The 22,506-nt window shown below is 43.4% G+C and overlaps 1 protein-coding gene across 3 annotated transcripts in view; it reads left to right on the top strand.

The window, feature by feature from the left end:
- The window catches only part of AGPAT4 (1-acylglycerol-3-phosphate O-acyltransferase 4), a 51,890-nt gene extending 31,483 nt beyond the window's left edge, over positions 1–20,407 (top strand). For 2 of the 3 annotated variants that reach the window (XM_070733814.1, XM_070733813.1), the window contains exons 7-9: positions 1,024–1,099; positions 2,855–3,053; positions 19,956–20,407. In XM_070733814.1, coding sequence (XP_070589915.1) covers positions 1,024–1,099; positions 2,855–3,053; positions 19,956–20,047 — 367 coding nt within the window. In that variant the 3' untranslated portion in view covers positions 20,048–20,407. The remainder of the gene's footprint in view (positions 1–1,023; positions 1,100–2,854; positions 3,054–19,955) is intronic. The other variant, XM_070733815.1, reaches the window with a different exon arrangement.
- The last annotated feature ends 2,099 nt before the right edge of the window (positions 20,408–22,506 follow it).

The raw sequence follows: 22,506 nt of genomic DNA, 5'->3' as shown, positions 1-22,506 counted from the left end.
TTCTTTATGATGAAAATTCACTTAAACTAAGCCCTCTTTTTGTATAGCAAAGAGCACTGGTCTCCAAACAAACTGGTAATTTTTACAAATCCCTTATCAGTTCTGTGATACTTAGCTTGCAGCTGTGAGGCAATTCACAGTCCTTTGTTCACAAAGTGAAAAACACTTTGCTCTGGTTTAGTTTCAAAGTGGGGAAAAATCAGCACACAAAAGGTCAAAGTCAGCAAAGCAGTCATGAAACACAACGATCAGATAATTCTCCACAATGGCCAAACCCACAGGCTGCTATTTATAGCAGTCTCACTAATTACCACAGCCCCACCCAACCACAGGTGGCCTCATTTTCTTTGATAATAATCTCTCAGTTGTTGCTGCCTATGCATCGCTCTCCGCATGCGTGGCTGTATCATTAACTCTTGTTCTGAATCCAAGGAGGAGCTAGATAATTGATCTCCTTCTGAGCTGTCTGCCACACTCTCCTCCTCCCTGTCACTCATGTCTTCTTGGTCAGAGGAGTCTTCATCATCAGATTCCACCGGGGGAGGGGGCAAAACAAGCCTGCAGCATGTGGATGTCTCCCCCACATCCACAGTCCTTGGGGCAGGAGCTGGGCCAGAGCTAACCACAACAAGAGCTTATTATATCTTTATATTAGGAGAACCAGTTTGGTATAGTGATTATTATTATTTATTTAATTTATATTAAATTTATACGATGAAGGCATCAGACTAGAAACTGGGAGGTTCTGAGTTCTAGTCCTCTTAGAGCTAGGAAAAAGGCAATCGCAAGCCATTTTTGAAAAAAAAAATGGCAGGGACTAATCCCAGCAGTCTGCAAGAATTGCACATGGTGGAATAGAAGAAGAATAAAAGCTTTATATTGAAATACTAATAACTTGCATTTTCCCCATCAAAATCTTGTTTCTTACATTCCACTATAAACGACAGCAAGCAGGGTGCTTATATGGGTTTTTCTTTTTTCATTCTTCTATTCATTCTGTGCTCTCTTCTTCAATATTTCTAGGCGGATTCCATTAGAGGAAGTTCCGGAAGGCGACCAAGAGTGTTCTGATTGGCTTTACAAACTCTATCAAGAAAAGGTTGGTTTATTATCTAACCATTCGTAGGATGATCAAGACTTGAGATGGCCCTCTACAACAATCCGTCTTTCATGTGGCTCCTTGAGAAAATGAATTGCTCCCCCCCTGCTCTTGCTGTTCAGTTGTTTTGCAAATTTCCATTCCTGCAATCTGAAAGTGATTGCTTAGTTTTCTTAAAGAGAAGAGCTGATTGAATCTGTAGCTTTTGCAAATGAGAAAATGGCAATTTAGTGGGTGGAGGAATAATGTATTCAATAGCATCAAGTCTATGTGTTCTATGGCAGTGTTTCCCAACCAATGTGCCACGGCACACTGGTGTGCCGCGAGACATGGTCAAGTGTGCCGCGAAGAAAGAAGCTCAGCTTCTGGTCTCGCAACTTTTTGCTGAGAGTGCGAAGAGCAAAAAGTTTTGAGACCGGAAGCTGAGCTTCCTTCTTTGCGCCTTCCAAGTTTTCCGGCAGCTGCAGCGTCCCGCCTGGCTGGAGCTTCCCTGGCAGCGGCAGCAGGTGAGCTTTGGAGCCTGGTGGGAGGGTGGGAGCAGTGGGAGGGTGGCATGCAGCGGGAGAGTGATGGCGGCAGCGGGCAGTAGCCGTGGCGCGGCGGCAGGGTGGTCAGCTGTGAGGCGGAGCTCCGGAACAGAGGCACCAACGGCGGCGGCTGGACAGATTGCTGTAGCCGTGGGGCGGTGGCAGGGTGATCAGCTGTGAGGCGGAGCTCCGGAACAGAGGCACCGACAGCGGTGGCTGGACATGCTGGAATTGCGTGGCTGGCACTTGCCTGCTGGCTGGGCCAGGATGGAGGCTCCAGCCCCACGTCCACGCCCAGCGCAATGCCAGCATGTACGGCGTCTAGCAACACATCTAGCCACCGCCATCAGTGCCTCCGTTCTGGAGCTCCGCCTCACAGCTGACCACCCTGCCGCCACCCCACGGCTAATGCCCAATGCCGCTGCTGTGGCGTGGTGTATGAGAAAGAGAGAGAGAAAGAAAGAGAGATAGCAAGAGAGAGAGATAGCAAAAGAGGGAGAGAGAGAAAGAGGGAGAGAGGGGGGGAAGAGAAAGAGATAGCAAGAGAGGGAGAGAGAGAAAGAGAGGGGGGGAGAGAAAGAGATAGCAAGAGAGGGAGAGAGAAAGAGAGAGGGAGAGAGAGGGGGGGAGAAAGAGAGAAAGCAAAAAGAGAAAGAGCAAGAGAGAGAAAGAGAGGGAGGGAGGGGAGAGAGAAAGCAAAAAAGAGAGAAAGAGAAAGAGATAGCAAGAGAGGGAGAGAGAAAGAGAGGGGGAGAGAAAGAGAAAGCAAAAGAGAGAAAGAGAGAGATAGCAAGAAAGAGAGAGGGGGGAAAGAGAAAGAGAGAAAGACAGCGAGAGAGAAAGCAAGAGAGAGAGAAAGAGGGGGGAAGGAGGGAGAGAGGAGAGCAAAAAAGAGGAAGGGAGAAACAAAGAGAGATGGAGAGAGGGGGGAAAGAAAGAGGAAGGGAGAGAGAGAAAGAGGGAGGGAGAGAGAAATAGAGTGAAAGGGAGGAAGAGAGATTTCTTTGGTCCAAACTTTTTTTTAGCTCCCCCCCCCCCAGCTTAATGTTCCCCAGGATTTTGTAAATGTGAATAATGTGCTGTGGCTCAAAAAAGGTTGGGAAACACTGTTCTATGGTACCCTGCCTAGAGGAACAGGAACACCAGAAATAGGGAGAGAAATCACACTTCCTGTTTGCGGTGATTAATTTAGCAGATAACCAGCTCTTTCCCATGTTGTTCTGACTAGGATGTCTTCCAAGAAGAATATTATAGGACAGGAAGCTATCCAGGGATCCCCGTTGTTCTTCCTCGGCGGTCATGGCCTCTCTTGAATTGGCTTTTCTGGGCCTTGTTGCTACTCTATCCTTTATTCAAGCTGGTCATCAACATGATTAGCAGTGGCTCATACCTGACACTTGCCACTGTAGCCTCTGTTTTGATTGCAGGTGAGTTGTTCCCAGCCTCCAAGGCTGCCTCTATAATAAAGGCCCTCTTTACAACCCTACCAAAAACTCTGCTCTCAGCATCTAATGTGGAGAGATGAATTTGAGTGGGAGGAGTAAGGTTGGGCTTTGGTAAACTCAATTTAAATCTGAAGAAAGAGGACAATTTGGTGATTTAAAATTTCACTTGGCATATTATTTGGGGTTGTTTAGAAGTCTACATAACTTGGAACGGCAGTAGGAAATACTAAAGTAAAAAGGCAGAAAAGAAAGTTTAAAGCTAGAAAATTTTTAAATGTGTGTCTTGTTGTTTCTCAGATCCCTCTAACTTTTCTCTTTCTGGTATTTCATTTCTTTCTTTAAAATATCCTTATGGTACATCAAGGTACTTGGGTTTTCCTCCCTGGGATGAAGGGAATAGAGGACAATGGAAGGTCCACTGCTTCTGGAGCTGGGGAGCCTGAATTGATGTAGCCTTTGGGGATGGGGAGGATTAGAATATAATAGAATTATATCTTTCTATGCCCATTATGTATGGTGCCAACAGGAAGCGGGCTGCACTTGGAGTTTGTAGGGTCTTTGCCTTATTCCAGTTTCATGTTCCTGTTCCCTGAATGTGTGGATGGTCTTGGGGAGGATGGAGAGATGCTGCCTGGGAAACAGCCAAGCAAGGAGGAGCCCCATAGCTTAATGGTCAGAGAAGGAAACTTAGGAAGAACCCACCATACTTGCTCAATTACTTAGGTGGCAGCAGGAAAGATACACCTTTAGACTTTACAAGATGCTGTTAATGTAGCCTTTACAGTAAAATAGAAATAGCTCACCTAATTGCGTTTCCTGTCTGATTTACTAGGGAGGGCTGGCATCAATCTTGCAAGTCTGGAGGTGCAAATTTCCCACTGCCACTTTTAACTGATCAATTTTCTGCTGAGTCACTCATGCCTTAATCATCTCTTACTGTAATGTGTTCTACATGGGACTGCCCATGAAAATTACCCAGAAGCTTCAGCTGGGACAAAATGCAATCGTACAGGCAGTTATATACACCTCTACAATACCACATGTTATATATACATGATATGTATATCTGTTCTGTGAGCTGCATTGGTTGTCAGATTGTTTCTAGGTCCAGAGTTCTGATGTTGAGCTTGAAAGCCGCTCATGGTGTGGGGCTTGCTTGCTTGAGGGGCCTTGTCTCCAAAATTACATCTGCTTGCCCCGTCATCTTGCAGAAGATAGCATACTGTGAGTCGCTTCTGTAATGAAACTACATATGGTAAATCGCAGGAGACATGCCTTACTCTGCCATGGCTCCTACCTTAAGGAACATTCTTCCGTCAAAATTAATTAGCTCCATCCTTTTTGACATTCCCGAAAGCCCTCAACAGTTGGTTATATTATGAGGCCGACCGAGGCCTCACAGGAAACTTGAGATATGCTTGGATGACTCCATTGTTAAGACGGCCATTTTTATTCTCTCTTTGCCGAGGGGGTTTGTATATTTGTTTTTCATACTATTTATTTATTTTTAAAATAAATTTGTACTGTATTTTTCTTATTAAACAAATACTTTATGTATAACAGTGCTTATTTACATACCATGGCATTCAAATTAAAATATATTTCATACAGTTTAACTATACATTTTACTTCTGCTTCTATTCCTTCTATTACCTTTACTGATGTAGAAGAACCGTTGTACATACCTGAACGGTCTTCTCGATGCACTGGAAGGAGAGTCCAACATGGGTAATTACCAATCCTATTGGTAGAGACTGAGTTAATTTAAATATTTAAATGCGAGGTAGCCACCGCCCCTTAGCAGCCCCCAATAGCTCAGTTTTAAAAACGAAGACAGTATATAGAGGTAACACAATTTATTGAACTTCAACCATATAACAATTAACATATAACCTCGCAACCCAAATACTCCGGCGACCTGGCCACTACGCCGGGAGGGTTTGGACTCTCCTTCCAGTGCATCGAGAAGACCGTTCAGGTATGTACAACGGTTCTTCTCCACTGCACTGGGAAGGAGAGTCCAACATGGGATATACCAAAGTTCACATCCCTTGGGAGGGAAAAGGCTGTGCCACGGTCGACGGAGAGGAACAAACCCTCTGCAGCACACGTCTCCCAAAGGAAGCTTCAGCCGAAGCAACCGAGTCCAGTCTATAATGACGGATGAAGGTTGTAGGCGAAGCCCAAGTCGCTGCCTTGCAAATGTCCTCAATAGATGCTTGAGTATTCCATGCCGCAGACGCGGCCGCACTTCTAGTGGAATGCGCAGTTATGCCCGCCGGAGGCGATTGAGACCTGGCTTTGTACGCTTCTGCAATACAATCCTTAAGCCAGCGACTGATAGATTTAGATGAGACCCCTAGTCCCATAGATCCTTGAGCAAATGATACAAACATCCTGTCAGTCTTCCTGAACTGATCAGTCCTCCTGATATAAATCTTTAAGGCCCTCCTAACATCTACCTTGTGCCACCTCAACTCCAACGGATGTTGACCATGAGTACAAAAATCAGGAAGGACCAACTCCTGCGATCTATGAAACCCAGAGTTGACCTTGGGAATAAAGGTCGGATCTAGTCTAAGTACCACCCTGTCCGAGTGGAACACACACAAATCTGACCTAGTGGACAGAGCAGACAATTCCGATACTCGGCGCGCAGAAGTGATCGCCACAAGAAATGCAGTCTTTATTGTCAGCAGACGAAGTGAAATAGTCCTGAGCGGCTCAAAGGGAGGTGAAGTAAGAGCTTTCAGTACGAGAGTCAAATCCCAGGTCGGGAACCTATGTACCGGAGGAGAATGGGAATTGACAGCTCCTTTAACAAATTCCCGTATCCAAGGGTGTTGTGCTAGTGAACGGGAAAACGGTACATGTACAACGGTTGCCAGGGCCGCTATTTGTCTTTTCAATGTATTTGGCGCTAAACCTCTGTCAACACCTGCTTGCAGGAACTGTAACACCAAAATGACCGAAGCTTCTTGAGGGTTAGTACGTTGTTTAAAACAAAACCTACAAAAGGCTGCCCATGTAGCTTGGTAAATCCGGACCGTAGACGGTCGACGGGCAGCCTGCATGGTATCAACCACATTGTCCGGGATACACTGTTTCGTCAACCTGAGCCTCTCAAGTGCCAGGCGGTCAGCTGGAACCACTGCGGATTCGGATGACACACTGACCCCTGGCATAACGATATTTCGCAATCCGGAATCCTCCACGGGGAGGACACCGAAAAGGCTGTCAGGTCGGCAAACCAAGGGCGTCTCGGCCAATGGGGAGCCATCAATATCAACTCCGCTCCCTCTTGCACCATCTTGTCCAACGTTCTTTGAATCAGGCATGTAGGCGGAAATGCGTAAAGGAGACCTTTGGGCCAGGGAGACAACAGGGCGTTGACCCCTTCCGCACCTGGCGTCGTGAACCGGGAATAAAACCTGGGCAATTGGGCGTTGGCCGGGGTTGCAAATAGATCCACTGATGGTACCCCGAAGCGGCGGACTACGCTGTTGAAAAGAGCTGGAGCGAGTCTCCATTCCGAAGGATCGATGGTCGCTCTGCTCAGCCAGTCCGCCTGCACGTTGCTGGTCCCTGCAATGTGCTCCGCTCTCAATGAAGACAGATGACGTTTGGCCCAATCGAAGAGAGCTGTAGTCTCGAGCATTAGACGCTGTGACTTCGTGCCCCCTTGATGATTGAGATGGGCCCTGGTTGCTACATTGTCTGTTAGAACCAGTATGTCTCTGCCCTGAACCCAGGAGGAAAAGGCCTGAAGTGCCAGAAACACTGCCCTGAGCTCCAGAAAGTTGATATTGATAGGAGCTAGGTCTTCCTGGGACCATAAACCCTGAGCCATATGGGGCCCCATGTGAGCCCCCCAACCCGACAGACTCGCATCCGTGGTCAGAACCAGATGGTCGTGACTGTGGAGAGGCGAGCCCCGAAACAAAGCTGGGGACAACCACCATCTGAGAGAGTGTTTCACGCTTGCTGGAATCCTCACCTGCCGGTGAGAATGACTGACCTTGACCTTTTGGTACGGGAGCAGGAACCACTGGAGCCTCCTGATGTGATATCGAGCCCACGGCACGATTCCAATAGCTGAAACCAGAGTCCCGAGTACTTTGGACAACATGGCCAGCGAGACCTGATGTTGTCGACACAGGTCGCTGACCAGGCGCCGAATGTTGAGAAGCCGCTCCGGTGTCAAAGAGACCGTGTCCTGGGAGGTATTTATAATCGACCCCAGATGTTGGATACTGGTAGAAGGCACAAGATGACTCTTTTCCTCGTTGATGGTATAGCCGAGGCTCTCCAGGACCTCCCGTGTGAGAGCCAAGTCCCGCTGCGCTCGAGGCAGTGACTTGGATATCACGATGATGTCGTCCAAGTATGCCATCACCCGCACAGACCGGGCCCTGACATGCGCCGTCAATATGTCCATCAATTTTGTAAATGTCCGAGGCGCAGATGACAGGCCGAACGGCATTGCCCGGTACTGGTAGTGAGTACCGTTGAGGCAGAACCTGAGGAAACGACGATGAGCCGGCCAAACAGGAATGTGCAGGTAAGCATCTTTCAGGTCTATTGACGAAAGAAAGTCGTGATGACGAATAGAGGCGAGAATCGACTGGAGAGAGTGCATCCGAAATCTCCGATACCGGATGAAGACATTGAGAGATTTCAAATTGAGGATCATGCGGAACCCTCCTGATGCTTTTGGTACAAGGAAAACGATGGAATAAAACCCTGTTCCTTTGGCATGCTCGGGCACTCTCTCTATCGCCTTGATGTGCAAAAGATGTTCTATTTCCCGCTGTAAATGAAGATTTTTCAACGGATCGCGGGTCGATGGACACTGGACATAACGTTGAGGTGGGGGCTGAAGAAACTCCAGACGCAACCCTTGAGCAATTGTGGCTATCGCCCATTTGTCGGTGGAGATACTTCTCCAGGAGGCACTGAAAAGTTGTAGTTTGCCTCCTATGGGCGCAAGCGAATGAAAGTCACTTGGCGTTGCGTTTGAAGCCCCGTTGGTTTCCTCTGAATGGCCTCCTAGCCTGCTGATACCCCCTTTGTCGGTCCGGAAATGGGGCACGGTCACCTCGAAAGGATGACTGTCCATACTGGCCCTGCTGAAAAGGCCTAACATTCTGCCCCACCGACGAGGAGGAATCCCAGCGAAAAGGCTGGCGACGATTATAAGGATTAGTACGACGCTCTTGCCGCCTGTACGCTCTGGGAAGGGACTTCCGTTTGTCCTTATCTTCAATTAGGACCGGATCCAGCGACTCCCCAAACAATTTCTCACCTTGGTAGGGGGAGGAAGCCAGGTTCCACTTGGACTTGAGGTCCGCTGGCCAGTTCCTCAGCCAGAGAAGTCGCCTGGAAGCCAGAGCGGTCGCCATCCCCCGAGCCGAAAACTTTGCCGCATGCAGGGTGGCATCGGCGGAAAATTCAGCTGCCGCTAACAGCTTACTGATGTCCTGTCTTAAACGGCCATCATCTGGGCCTAGACGGGCTTGAACCTCTTGTAGCCATATTATAGAGGCCCGGTTGAAAAAAGAGGCCGCCGCTGCTGCCCGAAACCCCCAACTGGCCATTAAGTGAGACTTACGCAATAATATCTCCGCCTTTCTATCTTCTGGCTTTAGGCTGTCGCCAGTCTCAGAAGGAACTAAAGCCTTTGAAATTAGAGTCATTACAGGCTGATCAATGGGCGGAAACTCCAATAATTTCTCCATATCGTCATCCAGCGTGTAGAATTTACGCTCCATGACTGAAGGTCCCTGTGCAGCTGCTGGAGTGAGCCAGGGACGCTTAATGCCTTGTATGAAGATGTCTGAAGATGGCACATGGTCAGTCTCAGGCTGGGGTTCTTTAAAGAGGACAGTAGATGGTTTAGGGTCCTCAGTGGAATCTGTAGGTTTGCTAGGACCTGGCAAGTCCGCTGTTTGTTTAGCCTTATGAAGCAACACCTTAAAGAAGGAAGCCTTGAAGAGACCTGCTACAACTGGTGCTTCAGGAGCGGTCTCGTCATCAGAGAAGTCATACTCCTTCTCGGTGTCTTCCAACTGGGGAGGTTCCTCTACCCAGGACCCCATACCCGAGAGGGGCGGTACTGACCAAGGGTTTCTGGATGGAACAGGGCGTGAATCCTGCACTCTTGTTGCCATCCCCTGTGAATAAGCATCTGTAACAAGCTCCTGCAAGGCTGGAGACATCTGTTGCCAGGTATCAGGGTTTACTCTGAGTCCAGCTGCAGTGGGAGTAAAGGTTGCTGTAGGCCCACTCTTAAAGGCATGTGCAGCAGAAGCAGAAGCAGGTCTAGGTTGACTAAGGCCTGGTGCAGAATAAACAGGTTGAGGCAGAAATGGAGACTGCCTTTCTGGGGACCAATCCCTTTCTGACAAGGCCTCCACTGTACCCAACTGGGGAGCTTGTAAATCCCTGGCCTGGAACATCAACTGCGCAGGGAGAGGCGAGGCAATCCTAGGTGTCAGGATGGCTGCCTCCAGCCTCTGCTCTAGTGCCATAATCCTTCTCTCTGCCTCTTTAAGGGATGAAGAGGAAGGCTTTGATTTCTCTTTGGGCTTTGGCTTGCCCTTATCCTTGGGCACTGTGCTGGGGGAAGATACTTTTTCTGGCATTTTATCTTCCATGCTACTTACAATTAACAGTAGTTAAGCAAACAAGGCCTCGAGAGTCACAGAAAGAATGTTCTCCTTACAAAGAACTCTCTCCAAAATGGTGACTAATCACCTCATAAAGGCCACACATGCGCCCTGTAGCCTGTACTCCGCCTGCTGATTGGCTGCAGAAATATCTCCTGACAGCAATGGCGGGCGCGGGAAAAAACCGCCCCAAAATGGCGGCCCGCGAACATTAGCCTTCCCCTGGGGCTTATTATAGACCCCCCTGGAGGGAAGAGCACACCGTCCCTCCATTTAAGGCCTTCTTCGCCGAACACAGCGGCTTTCAAGGCTCCCGGAGGCGGCGATTCCGGCGGCGGCGCGGCGGCGGCGGCTTTATTCTTCGCCGCCGAACAGCTGAGAGGCGCTGGCGCCTTGCCAAGACCTTTCTTTCGCCGCGAAGTCCTCTCAAAAGCCTCACAGTGAGGGGGACGGACCCCCTCACCTTCGGCTACCAGCCAGGTTTGGCCGCTGAGGCCAGTGACCTCAGGCTGGGTCGCTCCCCGATTGGCATGGTACCCGCTGAGGGAAGGGAAGCCCGGGGAGAATAACGGTGGGGGTGGTGTCCACGGAGGACAGAGACCCCTTCAAGAATCCACTTCTTCTTCTTCTGTGATCTGTCAGGAATAGAAGAAAACAACATTAAACAGGTTATTTATTTACAGATTCTTATTTTAACTCTTTACACTATTCCCTCATTACAGAGGAACAAAACTCAAGTCTCTACACTTAGACTGAGTTTTTAAAACTGAGCTATTGGGGGCTGCTAAGGGGCGGTGGCTACCTCGCATTTAAATATTTAAATTAACTCAGTCTCTACCAATAGGATTGGTAATTACCCATGTTGGACTCTCCTTCCCAGTGCAGTGGAGAAGCTATTTATTTCTTAATACAGTTCCCCCCCCCCACATCTGTGGGTTTCTTAATCTATGTTTTTCATGTGATTGTTGTGCACTGTCCAGAGTTGCTTCTGGTGAAATTGGCAATTGTACGGATTTGATTAATTGATTGATTGATTATGCTTAAGAACTGATCTTACTCAACATTCTAGCTTTATTTTGTAGCCAAATAGTTGTAAACGGAATATGCATTCAACCATTACCTAGCAAAAATATGTATCGTTTTATTCTTGTTCTCATGAAATTCAGGAGGGAGCATGAATGATCATAGATGGGCAATTGGTTCTGATGATGCTAGTTTCCCATCAAGTAACATCTATGTTTTTCAAGCAATGTTGAATAAGAAACTGTAGGGCTAATGTAATGGGAGAGGCTGCACCCACCAATTTTTGTGATGGAAAGAATATTAATATTATTCATTTTGTAATCATCAAGGCTAAATTTTAAAATTGATTTCCTAAAACATTTGAAAAGAAAACCATTGTAGGTTACAGTGAAACATCACAACAATTCAGACTCTGGTTGCCTGCATGTCTGCATGTTACTTGCATGCAGTTTATTTGAAACCATTATAAAAATGTTGACTTTTAAACAGATTTTAATCCCTGAATCTTTGCACATAGCACAAATAGCACAATAAATATACAGTAAAGGCTATTTTATGTGAACCAGATGAGTCTCTTTGGAGAGGGGCGGCATACAAACAAACAAACAAACAAACAAACAAACAAATAATATAATATAAAATAAAATAGACACAGAAATGTCAGAGCCAGTTAACCAATACTTTAATTTCAGTAGAAATTATTACTGTTTCGAAAGCTGGAAATATCTAGTTACTTACTCATATCATACTATGGAGAAATGTGTATGGTGATATCAAATCTGGTTACCGTAATCTATTGTCAAACACATTTATTACACATTTCTGCTGGTTTTCCTTATTTAATTCAAAAAATCTCTTAAACACTAGGCCAGTTAATTGATTTTGAGATTACATTTTTAATGTTTCTAATGTTCCATAATTTTTATTATCTGGAATGGTTAAAATATTAATAGTTCATCATAACATGATGGAAACAATTAAAAAAGGATAATAGTAGTCTTTCCCCCCCAAAAATGGAGACATTATTTACTAAACTAAATCAGCATAAGTCAACTTTATGGATGGGAGAATTTTAATCGGGTGAAATGCTGCAAGTTTGGGCGGGCCGGTCAGTCGTCAGAGAGCCGGTCGTGAAGGCAATGCAAGGCTCCACCCACCTGCCAGGACACCACCATTTGGGTTCTTTTACCCTCTGCGCATGCACAAAAGGCTGGCAGACGGAGCCTCATGCTGCCTTCACGACCAACTCTTTGACAACCACCCAGCCTGCCTGAACTGGGAGCATTTTACCCGATTTTAATATAAGCTACATTATACTGTACTATATAATTAATAAATACTGAATACATTCTGCAGATTATTGGTAAACCTGTTGAATGTCATCATTGTCAATTACTAACCAATAGAATGTCAGGTGAATCTTTAAGATTAGAACTAATTTGATGATAGAATCGAAGAATTGATTTTAAGAAATGAACTTATATGTAGTATTACTTCAACTCTGCAACCCAAATTATTTTCTGAAAATTATTAGGATGATCACTTAGCTAAAATTGTTAGCAAAATGTGAAAGAAGCTATTGTAACAATGTTTTAAACAGAGGCGCAAAATACTATTACACTGACTTGAAACAGCAATGTGTGTACATGTGAGTACAATATTCTTCGTTTAATATAAGGAAACTATCTTTAATGCACATGCATCCCAAAGTAGCATTGAAGTCCAGGTGTTGAATTACAGCATGGCAGATGGTTAAAATATAATCTGAGGCTTATATCTCACCTGATTCTTCCAGAGGAGTAATTTACATAAGCTATTTGAATTCCAGAGATTCAATTTTGAAAAATCATCTTGCTTTGGGAAGCCAAGAGTTGAATAAATACTTTATTGCGAAAGCTGGATATGCAACGTGCTGCCTAGTGAAAAGCATTTGATGAGGAGTATTTGGTTTGAGCACATACGTTATATAAAGGACATTTGAGGTTTCATTGATTTAACTAAATAAATCCTGCATAGACAGATGTTATCTTCTGTTTTCAGCTAATTTGTATTGCTCCACTTAATGGTATCTAGCAGTGGCCGTTTGAGAGATCCGGTGTGGTGGTGTGGTTGAGATGTTGACCTAGATTAGGACAAGGAGATCTAGATTGGAGACTTTCCTCAAACACGGGAATTCAATAAATCAACCTCTTACTCTTGCACAATCCTACCCCTCTCATCGTTTAAAGAATGACCAGAATGCCTGTTCAGTTGAGCTCCTGAAGGAATGACAGGATATAAATCTTAACACATTTCCATTGCTTCTGTGACCAACACGTATTTTGGTATCTTGGGGCCTTCTTTGCTATTACGACAATATCTTTTCAATTTCAGCTCTTCTGTATGATCTGCTACGTTCAAAAAGAAGACGAGGGAGATTATAAAGTTGCTTTTTGTATATTAATAGAAGTTATTCCTCTCTTCAGCCACAAAGGCATTATAAGAAATTTAACCACAGGGGTGGGGTGGGGGGTGGGAAGACCTTGCCTACAAGTTTAAATTCTAAAAAAAAACAAAAACAAAGGCGACATAAAAAGAGACAAAGGCAAATGATGAGCTTGGGATGTTCAAAATAATAATACGTAATAATTAGTTGGAGAAAATATAGGAAGAACATGTTGATGAACATTATAGAAATGTACTTTGGAACACATAGGGGGTGCATACATAATACTTATCTGGAACTTATTAAAATGAATACATAGTTCCCTCGTTTTTTGCAGAAGCGTTCCAAGACCACCTGTGAAAAACGAATTTCTGTGAAGTAGAGGAAATATATTTTTTAAATGTATTTAACGAGTGTTTGGACTTTTAAAACCCACTCTTTGCATTAAACAGTCATTCTATAATGTTTCTCAGCTGTAACTACATGTGATATCCTACCAGTTTCTTTAATAGAGTACAGTAGTACTGTAGAAGAATTTTATGAATTTATAATGGGTTTAAAATTTTCAATGGATTTAAGCCCCCTTTGAAAACCCGTGAAATAGCGAGGGATTACTGTATATCTTTGCCTGAGGGTCATGCTACAACTATACAGGGCAGCTGTGCAATCCTGATAAAGGACACAGTTGCAGATAGATGTTACGCTACTGTCTCATGCACTGTAAAGTGTCTTCTTGCCTTTAAATCTGGAGTGCAGATGAAATGAATTTACAAGAAACAATCCAGCAGAGGGAAAACTTCATCAATTAGAAGACTTAGGATAATAATTGATTATTTTTCTTTATTTCTATCAAAAGCACCTTCAAATTGTAGACGTATAACGTTCAATGCTGAGCATATAAAATAAGTATAAAACAGGCCATAGAATTTACAGTACCTCTAAAAGTATGTAAAATAAACAATTAAAACTAAATGACATCAACAGGTCACATCAATAGCGTTTTCTCTCACCAGCATGAGATTTTCATCTGCACATGCTGAAGGACAAGACAATACATGCACTGTAGCATATGTGGATTATTGTTCTGCACATTCACACAAATTATCCTCTATAGCCGTGATGCTGAACCTATGGCACACGTGCCACAGGTAGCGCTTGGAGCCATATCTGAGGGCACGCGAGGTATTGCCCTATCTCTGCTCCAGGCACACTGGCCAGCTGATTTTTAGCATTCCAGAGGTCAGGGGAGGCCGTTTTCACCCGTAACTTCCAGTAGGCCCCGTTGGGCCCATTTTTCGCCAGCCACAGGCTCCAGAGGCTTTACTGAAGCCTGGGGAGGGCAAAAAAACAGACAACAGGCCTGCCAGAAATCTAGAGGTTTCAGTGTGGCTTGCATGCATGTGCGGGGGGGGGGGAGCAGCGTGAGATAGCGTGTGCATGCGTGGCCACTGCATTATGGATTAGGGAATGCGCATGCAGTCACGCACACGTGCACCCTTTTGGCACCCGAGCAAAAAAAGGTTGACACCATTGCTCTATGGGGAAGCCCCACATACAATTCATGAAGTCTATTAATCAATTAATTAATTAAATTTATATGCTGCCGAACTCCCAGAGGACTGGGATACAATGCTAGTGGCTGCTATCACAACATCAAGTACAGTGATATCTCGTCTTACGAACTTAATTGGTTCCAGGATGAGGTTTGTAAAGTGAAAAGTTTGTAAGACGAAACAATGTTTCCCATAGGAATCAATGGAAAAGCGATTAATGCGTGCAAGCCCAGAACTCACCCCTTTTGCCAGTCAAAGCGCCCGTTTTTGCACTGCTGGGATTCCCCTGAAGCTCCCCTCCATGGGAAACCCCACCTCCGGACTTCCGTGTTTTTGTGATGCTGCAGGGGAATCCCAGCAGCGCAAAAACAATGCTTTGCTGGCAACGGAAGTCCAGAGGTGGTGTTTCCCATGGAGGGGAGCCTCAGGGGAATCCCAGCAGCGCAAAAACGGGCGCTTCCTTGGCAACAGAAGTCTGGAGGCGTGGCATCCCAGTGGCGCCGGCTTGGGTTTGTAAGGTGAAAATAGTTTGGAAGAGGCAAAAAAATCTTAAACCCCGGTTTGTATCTCGAACAGTTTGTACGACGAGGAGCTTGTAAGATGAGGTATCACTGTATATTTGTTTCCTCTGATGTTTATTTTCCATAGTTTTCATTTTCCAGGTAAATGCCAGTATATTAGCCTTATTAAGTTGCTGTTCAAAAGTATAAAATTCTGAGCTTGGTTATTTTCTGGGAGATGTTTCATTGTCCATACTAGATAATATCAGTGGTGAATGAAACATTTGCCAAAAAACAAAACAAAAACCCAAGCTCAGAGAGGACCAAAGACCCCTCCTTTCAATCCTGAGCTACAGATAATTTCCCCTTTATTAATACAGAATTCATCTAATTCAGTTTCAGCTGTACCTGAAATCGGCTAATTGTTAGAAGCATTATGACCACATTGCAGAGAAATTGGTCATATATTTAAGATATTTTTAGATGAGCTCTTTACCTTGTTTGTTTTTGTTGTATTTATTTTGTCAAAACATGTACAAAACATGTTGCATAAACATAAACAAAGTAGGTACAGGTAAGTTTGGACAGTAGGGCAGGAACAGTAGGCACAATGGTGCGCCTATGCACGTCCCTTACAGATCTCATAGGAGTGGGGTGAGGTCGATTGCAGACAGTTTAAGGTTAAAGTTTTTGGGGTTTGGGGAAGAAACCAGAGTCAGGTAGTACATTTTAGGCGTTGATCCCTCTGTTGCCGAAGTCGTATTTTCTGCAGTTGTTTTTTGAGAGATTTACATTGAGTTTGAATCTTTTGTGTGCTCATGTATTGTTGCGGTTGAAGCTGAAGTATTCATAGGTTTTATGAACTATCATATTGAAGGCAACGTAGCTCTAAGCTATCTAAGCCCAAAATTTCAAGTCTGGGTGGAATAGGCATTCTGTTGCGAGTAGAGAAGTGGAGGACTCTTCTTGTGAAACATTTCTGGATTCTCTCGATTGTATTAACTAATACAAAAATAATAAATTAATAATGTTGACCATCGCACACCTATCTCTCACACACAGTTTTATAAACTATTTCTTTCCCTTCCCTCTTCCTTATCTGTTTGCAGCAAGAATTAAAATGGATTCTGGATTAGTAACAGAGTTGAATAGAACGTACAAATAGGCCTTGCTTATTAACAGTAGTTGGGACTGGAAACTTGTTACTGAGTGTTCTGGTCTACAAGCAAAACAATTTCATGACTTGCAGTCTCACTCCAGAGGTGGTATTCAGCCGATTCGGACCAGTTTGCCCAAACCGGTAGTGGAAGTCGTGGCTCGCCCACCTGCCCCTACGCCATGCTATTCAGGCACATTTTTTAGGCCAGGCGCATGTACAGAAGACACACACACACACACACACACAAGAAAAGCGCATGCATGGGAGGCCTGGCGCATGTGTAGAGGGTGCACACGCAAAATGCGTGCACACAGTGAACCGATGATACATTAAAACAATAATCGTGGGCATTAAACAAGACATCACATCTCAATTAATGGCTTGTGATTTAACTTCTGCGTTTTCCCTTAATTCTGCTTGTCGGACGCGAGTTGTGAAGCTCACAGATGAACAAGTATATGACAGCAGGATGCTGCAATTGTTGTAAATGTGCAAGGATCCTAATGGCGACCACATGACTGCAGAATATTTAGTGACTAAATGGAAGGAGTGGTCACAAAGGTTTTTTCCCAACCCTTGTAACTTGAAATGGCTGTTAAACAGGGCAGTCAGTAAATGAGGACTAATACCATACACTTTAAAAATGAGGCTGTGCCTCAGACCAGAGTATGGATTCTTTGCAATAATTTCTGCAAGTCAGCTCAACGCAAATAAGTGGATGAGCATGCAGTTCAAATGAACGGTTCCTGTGTTCCTGTGCATGTTTTCTTTCTCTCTCTCCTCCTTTCTAGGTCTCTGCTAGGAGTCTAATGGTTAAGAACCTTGGAGAAGGCTAGACGCCAGTAAGTGAAATTGTTTGAGCTGACCCAGAACTGAGTAGTTCACTCAGGTCCATTAGAATAACAGTGAGGGGATAAGATATTGTGAAAACTGAACTTACAGTACTATTCTGTCGCTCTTGGTTATTACTGAGATTCCACTAGAACAGAAAACAGTAATTTCCTTATTATCATTGCTGTATTTTCCACAACAAAGTTCATTTGAAATTATACAATTTCAAGTTAACTTTGTACCTGTAAAAGTGGAGACCAGTTGTTAAATTTTTATGTCAACCTGAAACTTTGCATGGACTTCCACTACCACAGATTATTTATTTATTTATTTTGTCCAATACCCAATGAGGGGTTTAGTGGGTATATATCTATATACACATAGTAAAATACATGATGAAGGTTATAGAGGAGATACTCATAGTAAAATATATTTAAGAACTAATAGAAAAGAAGATATAGTAAGAGAGCATATCAATGAAAGAATAGAAGAAGAGATATAGGAATAGAAGAAAGGTAGAGGAGATATAGGAGAGCAATAGGACAGGGGACGGAAGGCACTCTAGTGCATTTGTACTTGCTCCTTACTGACCTCTTAGGAATCTGGATAGATCAACCGTAGATAATCTAAGGGTAAAGTGTTGGGGGTTTAGGGATGACACTATGGAGTCCGGTAATGAGTTCCACGCTTCGACAACTCGGTTACTGAAGTCATATTTTTTACAGTCAAGTTTGGAGCGGTTAATATTAAGTTTAAATCTGTTGTGTGCTCTTGTGTTGTTGTGGTTGAAGCTGAAGTAGTCGCTGACAGGCAGGATGTTGCAGCATATGATCTTATCTTTTCAATTTAGGACATGGCTTAATAGCAAAAGACATTATAATACTTCTGGAATTACACTAGTTTGTGCTTTGAGTTGATATAATGGGAATTATATTATACTGTATATCTTATATTTGTCAAATTCTTGCTTTTTCCTAGCTGGAGCTGCTGAGTGTCTTCACCAAATGATGTATTTGGTGGTTGGTTATTCTGTGCTTATTTAATAGCCTGTTGCAAAACAGTTAAGCTCAGATGAACCAGTCTTTCTAATATTACAAAAGAAACATTGCTGCTACTATCACTGAGGGAGAAGAGTTTTAGAAGTTAACTCAGAATATCCTTGCAATTATAGGATGCATAATTGCCTGACAAGGTTGTGGGAGGGTCATGGTCTTAGAAGTCAGTAAATATCAAAGGTTATAGGCTAGTCACAACATTGTCCAGAAATAAGCCCTTTGATGTTCAGGAAACCTTTGAACAATACATATAGCATTATTTTAATGCCCAAAAACTAGCCACTTATACGGAGATGACCACTCTGAGCCAAGGGCCTGGCTCAAGTACACTGTCAGTCTGGAGTCACCCCCCCCCCCCAAAAAAAAGAGAAAGAAACCCAACTACATCACCATCCCCAAGTCCATTGACTCTTATCTGGTACTAATTTGCCTTGACCGTTAATAGGTCAGATTCTTATATATAGCTTGCATGGTATAAACCCTCAGTGCTTTTTAAACTCTGTCCTGGCTTTGGTTTCCTGATAGCACTAATCAGGTTTGAAATCAGGTTATTTTTTTAAACTTAGAGAAATTGCTGTATTGTGTTAACCAATTAACACACACAAAAAAAACCATTTCCAGTAAGGGATGTATAAATGTACCAATTAGTGATACAGTGGAACCTCGACATACGAGCAGCTCTACTTACGAGCTACTCGAGATAAGAGCTGGGAGGGGAGCGACATTTTTGTTCGCCTCCTGAGCTCACATTCGGGATGCGAGCGCCAAGGAGCTGTCTCCTGAAGCCGAACGCTAACTTCCCCGTTCGGCTTCAGGAGACAGCTCCTTGGCGCTCGTATCCCGCGCGCCGCTTCGCAGCTGTCTCCTGAAGCCGAACGCGGAAGTTAGCGTTCGGCTTCAGGAGACAGCTGCGAAGCGGCGCGCGTGTTTTAAAAGGTTGCAGCCGGCCTGGGGGGCTCGGGGGGGTGCTGGCAAGCCCCCCAGGCCGGCTGCAACCTTTTAAAACACGCGTGCCACTTCGCAGCTGTCTCCTGAAGCCGAACGCTAACTTCCGCGTTCGGCTTCAGGAGACAGCTGCGAAGCGGCGCGCGTGTTTCAAAAGGTTGCAGCCGGCCTGGGGGGCTCGGGGGGGTGCTGGCAAGCCCCCCAGGCCGGCTGCAACCTTTTAAAACACGCGTGCCGCTTCGCAGCTGTCTCCTGAAGCCGAATGCTAACTTCCGAGTTCGGCGGCAGCGGTTTTTTTTGTTGTTGCACGGATTAATTGACTTTACATTGTTTCCTATGGGAAACAATGTTTCGTCATACGAACGTTCCGACTTACGAGCCTCCTTCCGGAACCAATTAGTCTCGTAAGTCGGGGTTCTACTGTATAGCTTTAAGGAGATAAAATGAATAGTACCATACAGCAATTCATCTAGTTGAACGAAATATCTGACAATCATCAGTGTGTACTTTTGTGCCATCTTTTCTCCTGGAATATTTTTAAAACTACAGAGGAAAAGAATTTATTTCTAGCATGATATCCCAAGGGCTGAATAATTATTTCTTTGCATAACATGGCAGACTATAAAGTTCGTATATGCTCTCATATGTGAAAGTGAATTTGCAATTAGTTTTCTCCTTACTTCACTGTGTTTAATACCAGATATCCTCTTTTTTAAAAATTTCAGTTTCAGTTGGCGTTCGATGGATGATAGCAGTAACAGAAATTAACAAAGGCTCAACTTATGGCAACCATGGACACAAGGAGAAGCAAAAGTGAACTCTTCCGAGACTGCTTCATACCCAAAGGGAACAAGCTTTTGAACTGCTGTGCACATCTGTCTTCAATCATGAAGACCAGGAATCTGTTAGAGAGAGAGCTCATGCCTTCACTGGTCGCCTCTCTATCCATCTCCTCCCCTGCTCCAGCTGGCAACAAGAGTCAATATTCTGCAATTAATTTTATTTTTTTCTATACTTTTTTTAATTCAGATTTTCCAGGGAAACCGTTCTTTTTTTTTAGTTAAGGAAGAGAAAATACAGACAGTACAAGGAGGAAGCAAATGAATGAATTAATACTTTTTTTTCTGAATAAATCTTTAATGGATTAAAATATGAAATAAAATTTACTTTCCTATAAGATGACCAAAATGAGTATTTTATATATTTAACTAAGAAAGTAAGAACTATTTCACTTCGTTCTTTCTAGTCTGGTGGCCTATTTCTCAATTGTGACAATAAGCTGCATCTGGAAAGTCTGGAGTCTATAATTATGAAGTGTGTATTCCAAATGCATTTTAATTTGTTTAGTTTCACCTCTAATCTCTTTATTTTTGTGGAAGTAATTGTTTTAACCAATGAGTGATTCTTGAGTAGAACTTTAACTGAGCTACTTAGTACTATCCAAATATTTATCCTCTGTCCAGCCTGATAAAAATAAGATGGCTTTCCTCCTAACATTTGTTTTCAGTTTGCCAAGACACTTGTATTACCAGTTTGTTTTCAATTCACTTCAGAAAGTGAAGTGAATGTATTTCTCTTTCATTTTGCAATCCCACTTTTTTTATTTGGACTTTTTAAATTCCTTTGCAGACTTGGCTCCAAGAAAACATTCACAATCCTTTATTATGTATTTGGAAAGGTTTAACATTACCAGTCACAATTACATATCCTAAAAGAAATCTATTTCTTGCGTTCTTCTACTGCAAAGAATAATTTTACTTTTTTTAAACTTCTTGTTCTTTAATCATTATGAATCTTTTAAGAGACTGTCTCTTTAATCCCAAGTTTAAAAAGGTAAAAGCTGTTTGCAAGTCCATTATAGAAATATCCAGCACAATGCAGTTATTCACACATTAACTTTCCCAAGGAACTCAAAACATTAATGAGAGAAGTTATTTCTATAGAAATTCTTCTTCACTAAAATTTATTTTCTATATGCAATACTTTCTAAATTAGGCAATAAATTACATGGCCTGTCTTTTCTAAAATCACATTTCAATTTAAAAAACAGTTGTTATATTGGCTGTATTCCAAGTATATAGATATTGATCATGAAAATTATATTAGAATATTGACAATAGTTATCTCAGCTTGAATAGCACTCTGGCCCCTTTGATATATAGATCCGCACTGTTGCTATAATGTCTCCCTGTGGAATTTATCATATTCTAATATATTACACTAGACTCTAATGTAGATTGATTTAGACCAAATAAATCTGCGAACTCTTGCTATTTTCATTTGTAAACTAAAGTTTATAGTTCTGTGGCTTAAGTTACAAACCAAATTTTGTATTTTATATTTAGCATTCTAAAAACCATTGTTTGAGACAGACTGTTTTTAGCAGTTAGTAACCCAGCCTTTTAAAAATACTCAGTGAACCTGTAAGGACCAAATCAAAGATAACAGAGCCACGCCTGTTATATATGGCAGAATGAGTCCAGTTCGAAGATATCTGGACAGTTGAAACCTTTCATCAAAACCATTTCCATTTTTTGGACACGGCAATCCTGCTTTACCTCTTCTGGCAGCATTTGATGATTTATAGCAAACTCCAAGCAACAGAATCTTTTAGTTAGCTTGCCCTTTTATCTTAGCCCAGTTGCTTTCAGCAAGTCTGTTACCATTAATCCAGTGGATCTGTATGCAGGTATGTTTATTCCTGATATACAGGTAGTCCTCAACTTGCAACAGTTCATTTGACTGTTTGAAGATACAGCTGAACTGGAAAACAAATGACTTAGGGCTGTTTTTCACACTTTACAACCACTGCAGCTTCTCCAGAGTTGTGTTATCAAAAAGCTTGACAATTGACTCATATAATGATAATAATTAATAATAATTTATTGGATTTGTATGCCGCCCCTCTCTGTAGACTCTGGGCGTTTAACAACAATGATAAAAACAGCATGTGACAATATATGATGGTTGCAGTCAGGAATGGGTTCCTTCTAGTTTACCCGAACTGGTAGCAACCTGTTGGTGACGTTATGATGATGTCACTGAACTAGATAGGTCGGTGCCAGTCTGTGGATGCCATCATCTTCAATTTTGAATTTTTTAATTATTATTTTTTCTTTGTGAGCATGCGCAGAAACCAAGTTCTGGAACTGTGCATGTGGTTACCATGTTGTTTTTGGACATACACATACACACCATGGATTTTTCACTACTGTGCATACACGCGGCTACGCAGCACGGGATGGAGCGAACCATCAGCAAGTAAGATGGAACCCA

Source organism: Erythrolamprus reginae, chromosome 1 (assembly GCF_031021105.1).
Source record: "Erythrolamprus reginae isolate rEryReg1 chromosome 1, rEryReg1.hap1, whole genome shotgun sequence".
Taxonomy (NCBI): Eukaryota; Metazoa; Chordata; class Lepidosauria; order Squamata; family Dipsadidae; genus Erythrolamprus; species Erythrolamprus reginae.
Note: the sequence above shows the minus strand (reverse complement) of the source record. Positions and strands in the feature narration are given on the sequence as shown.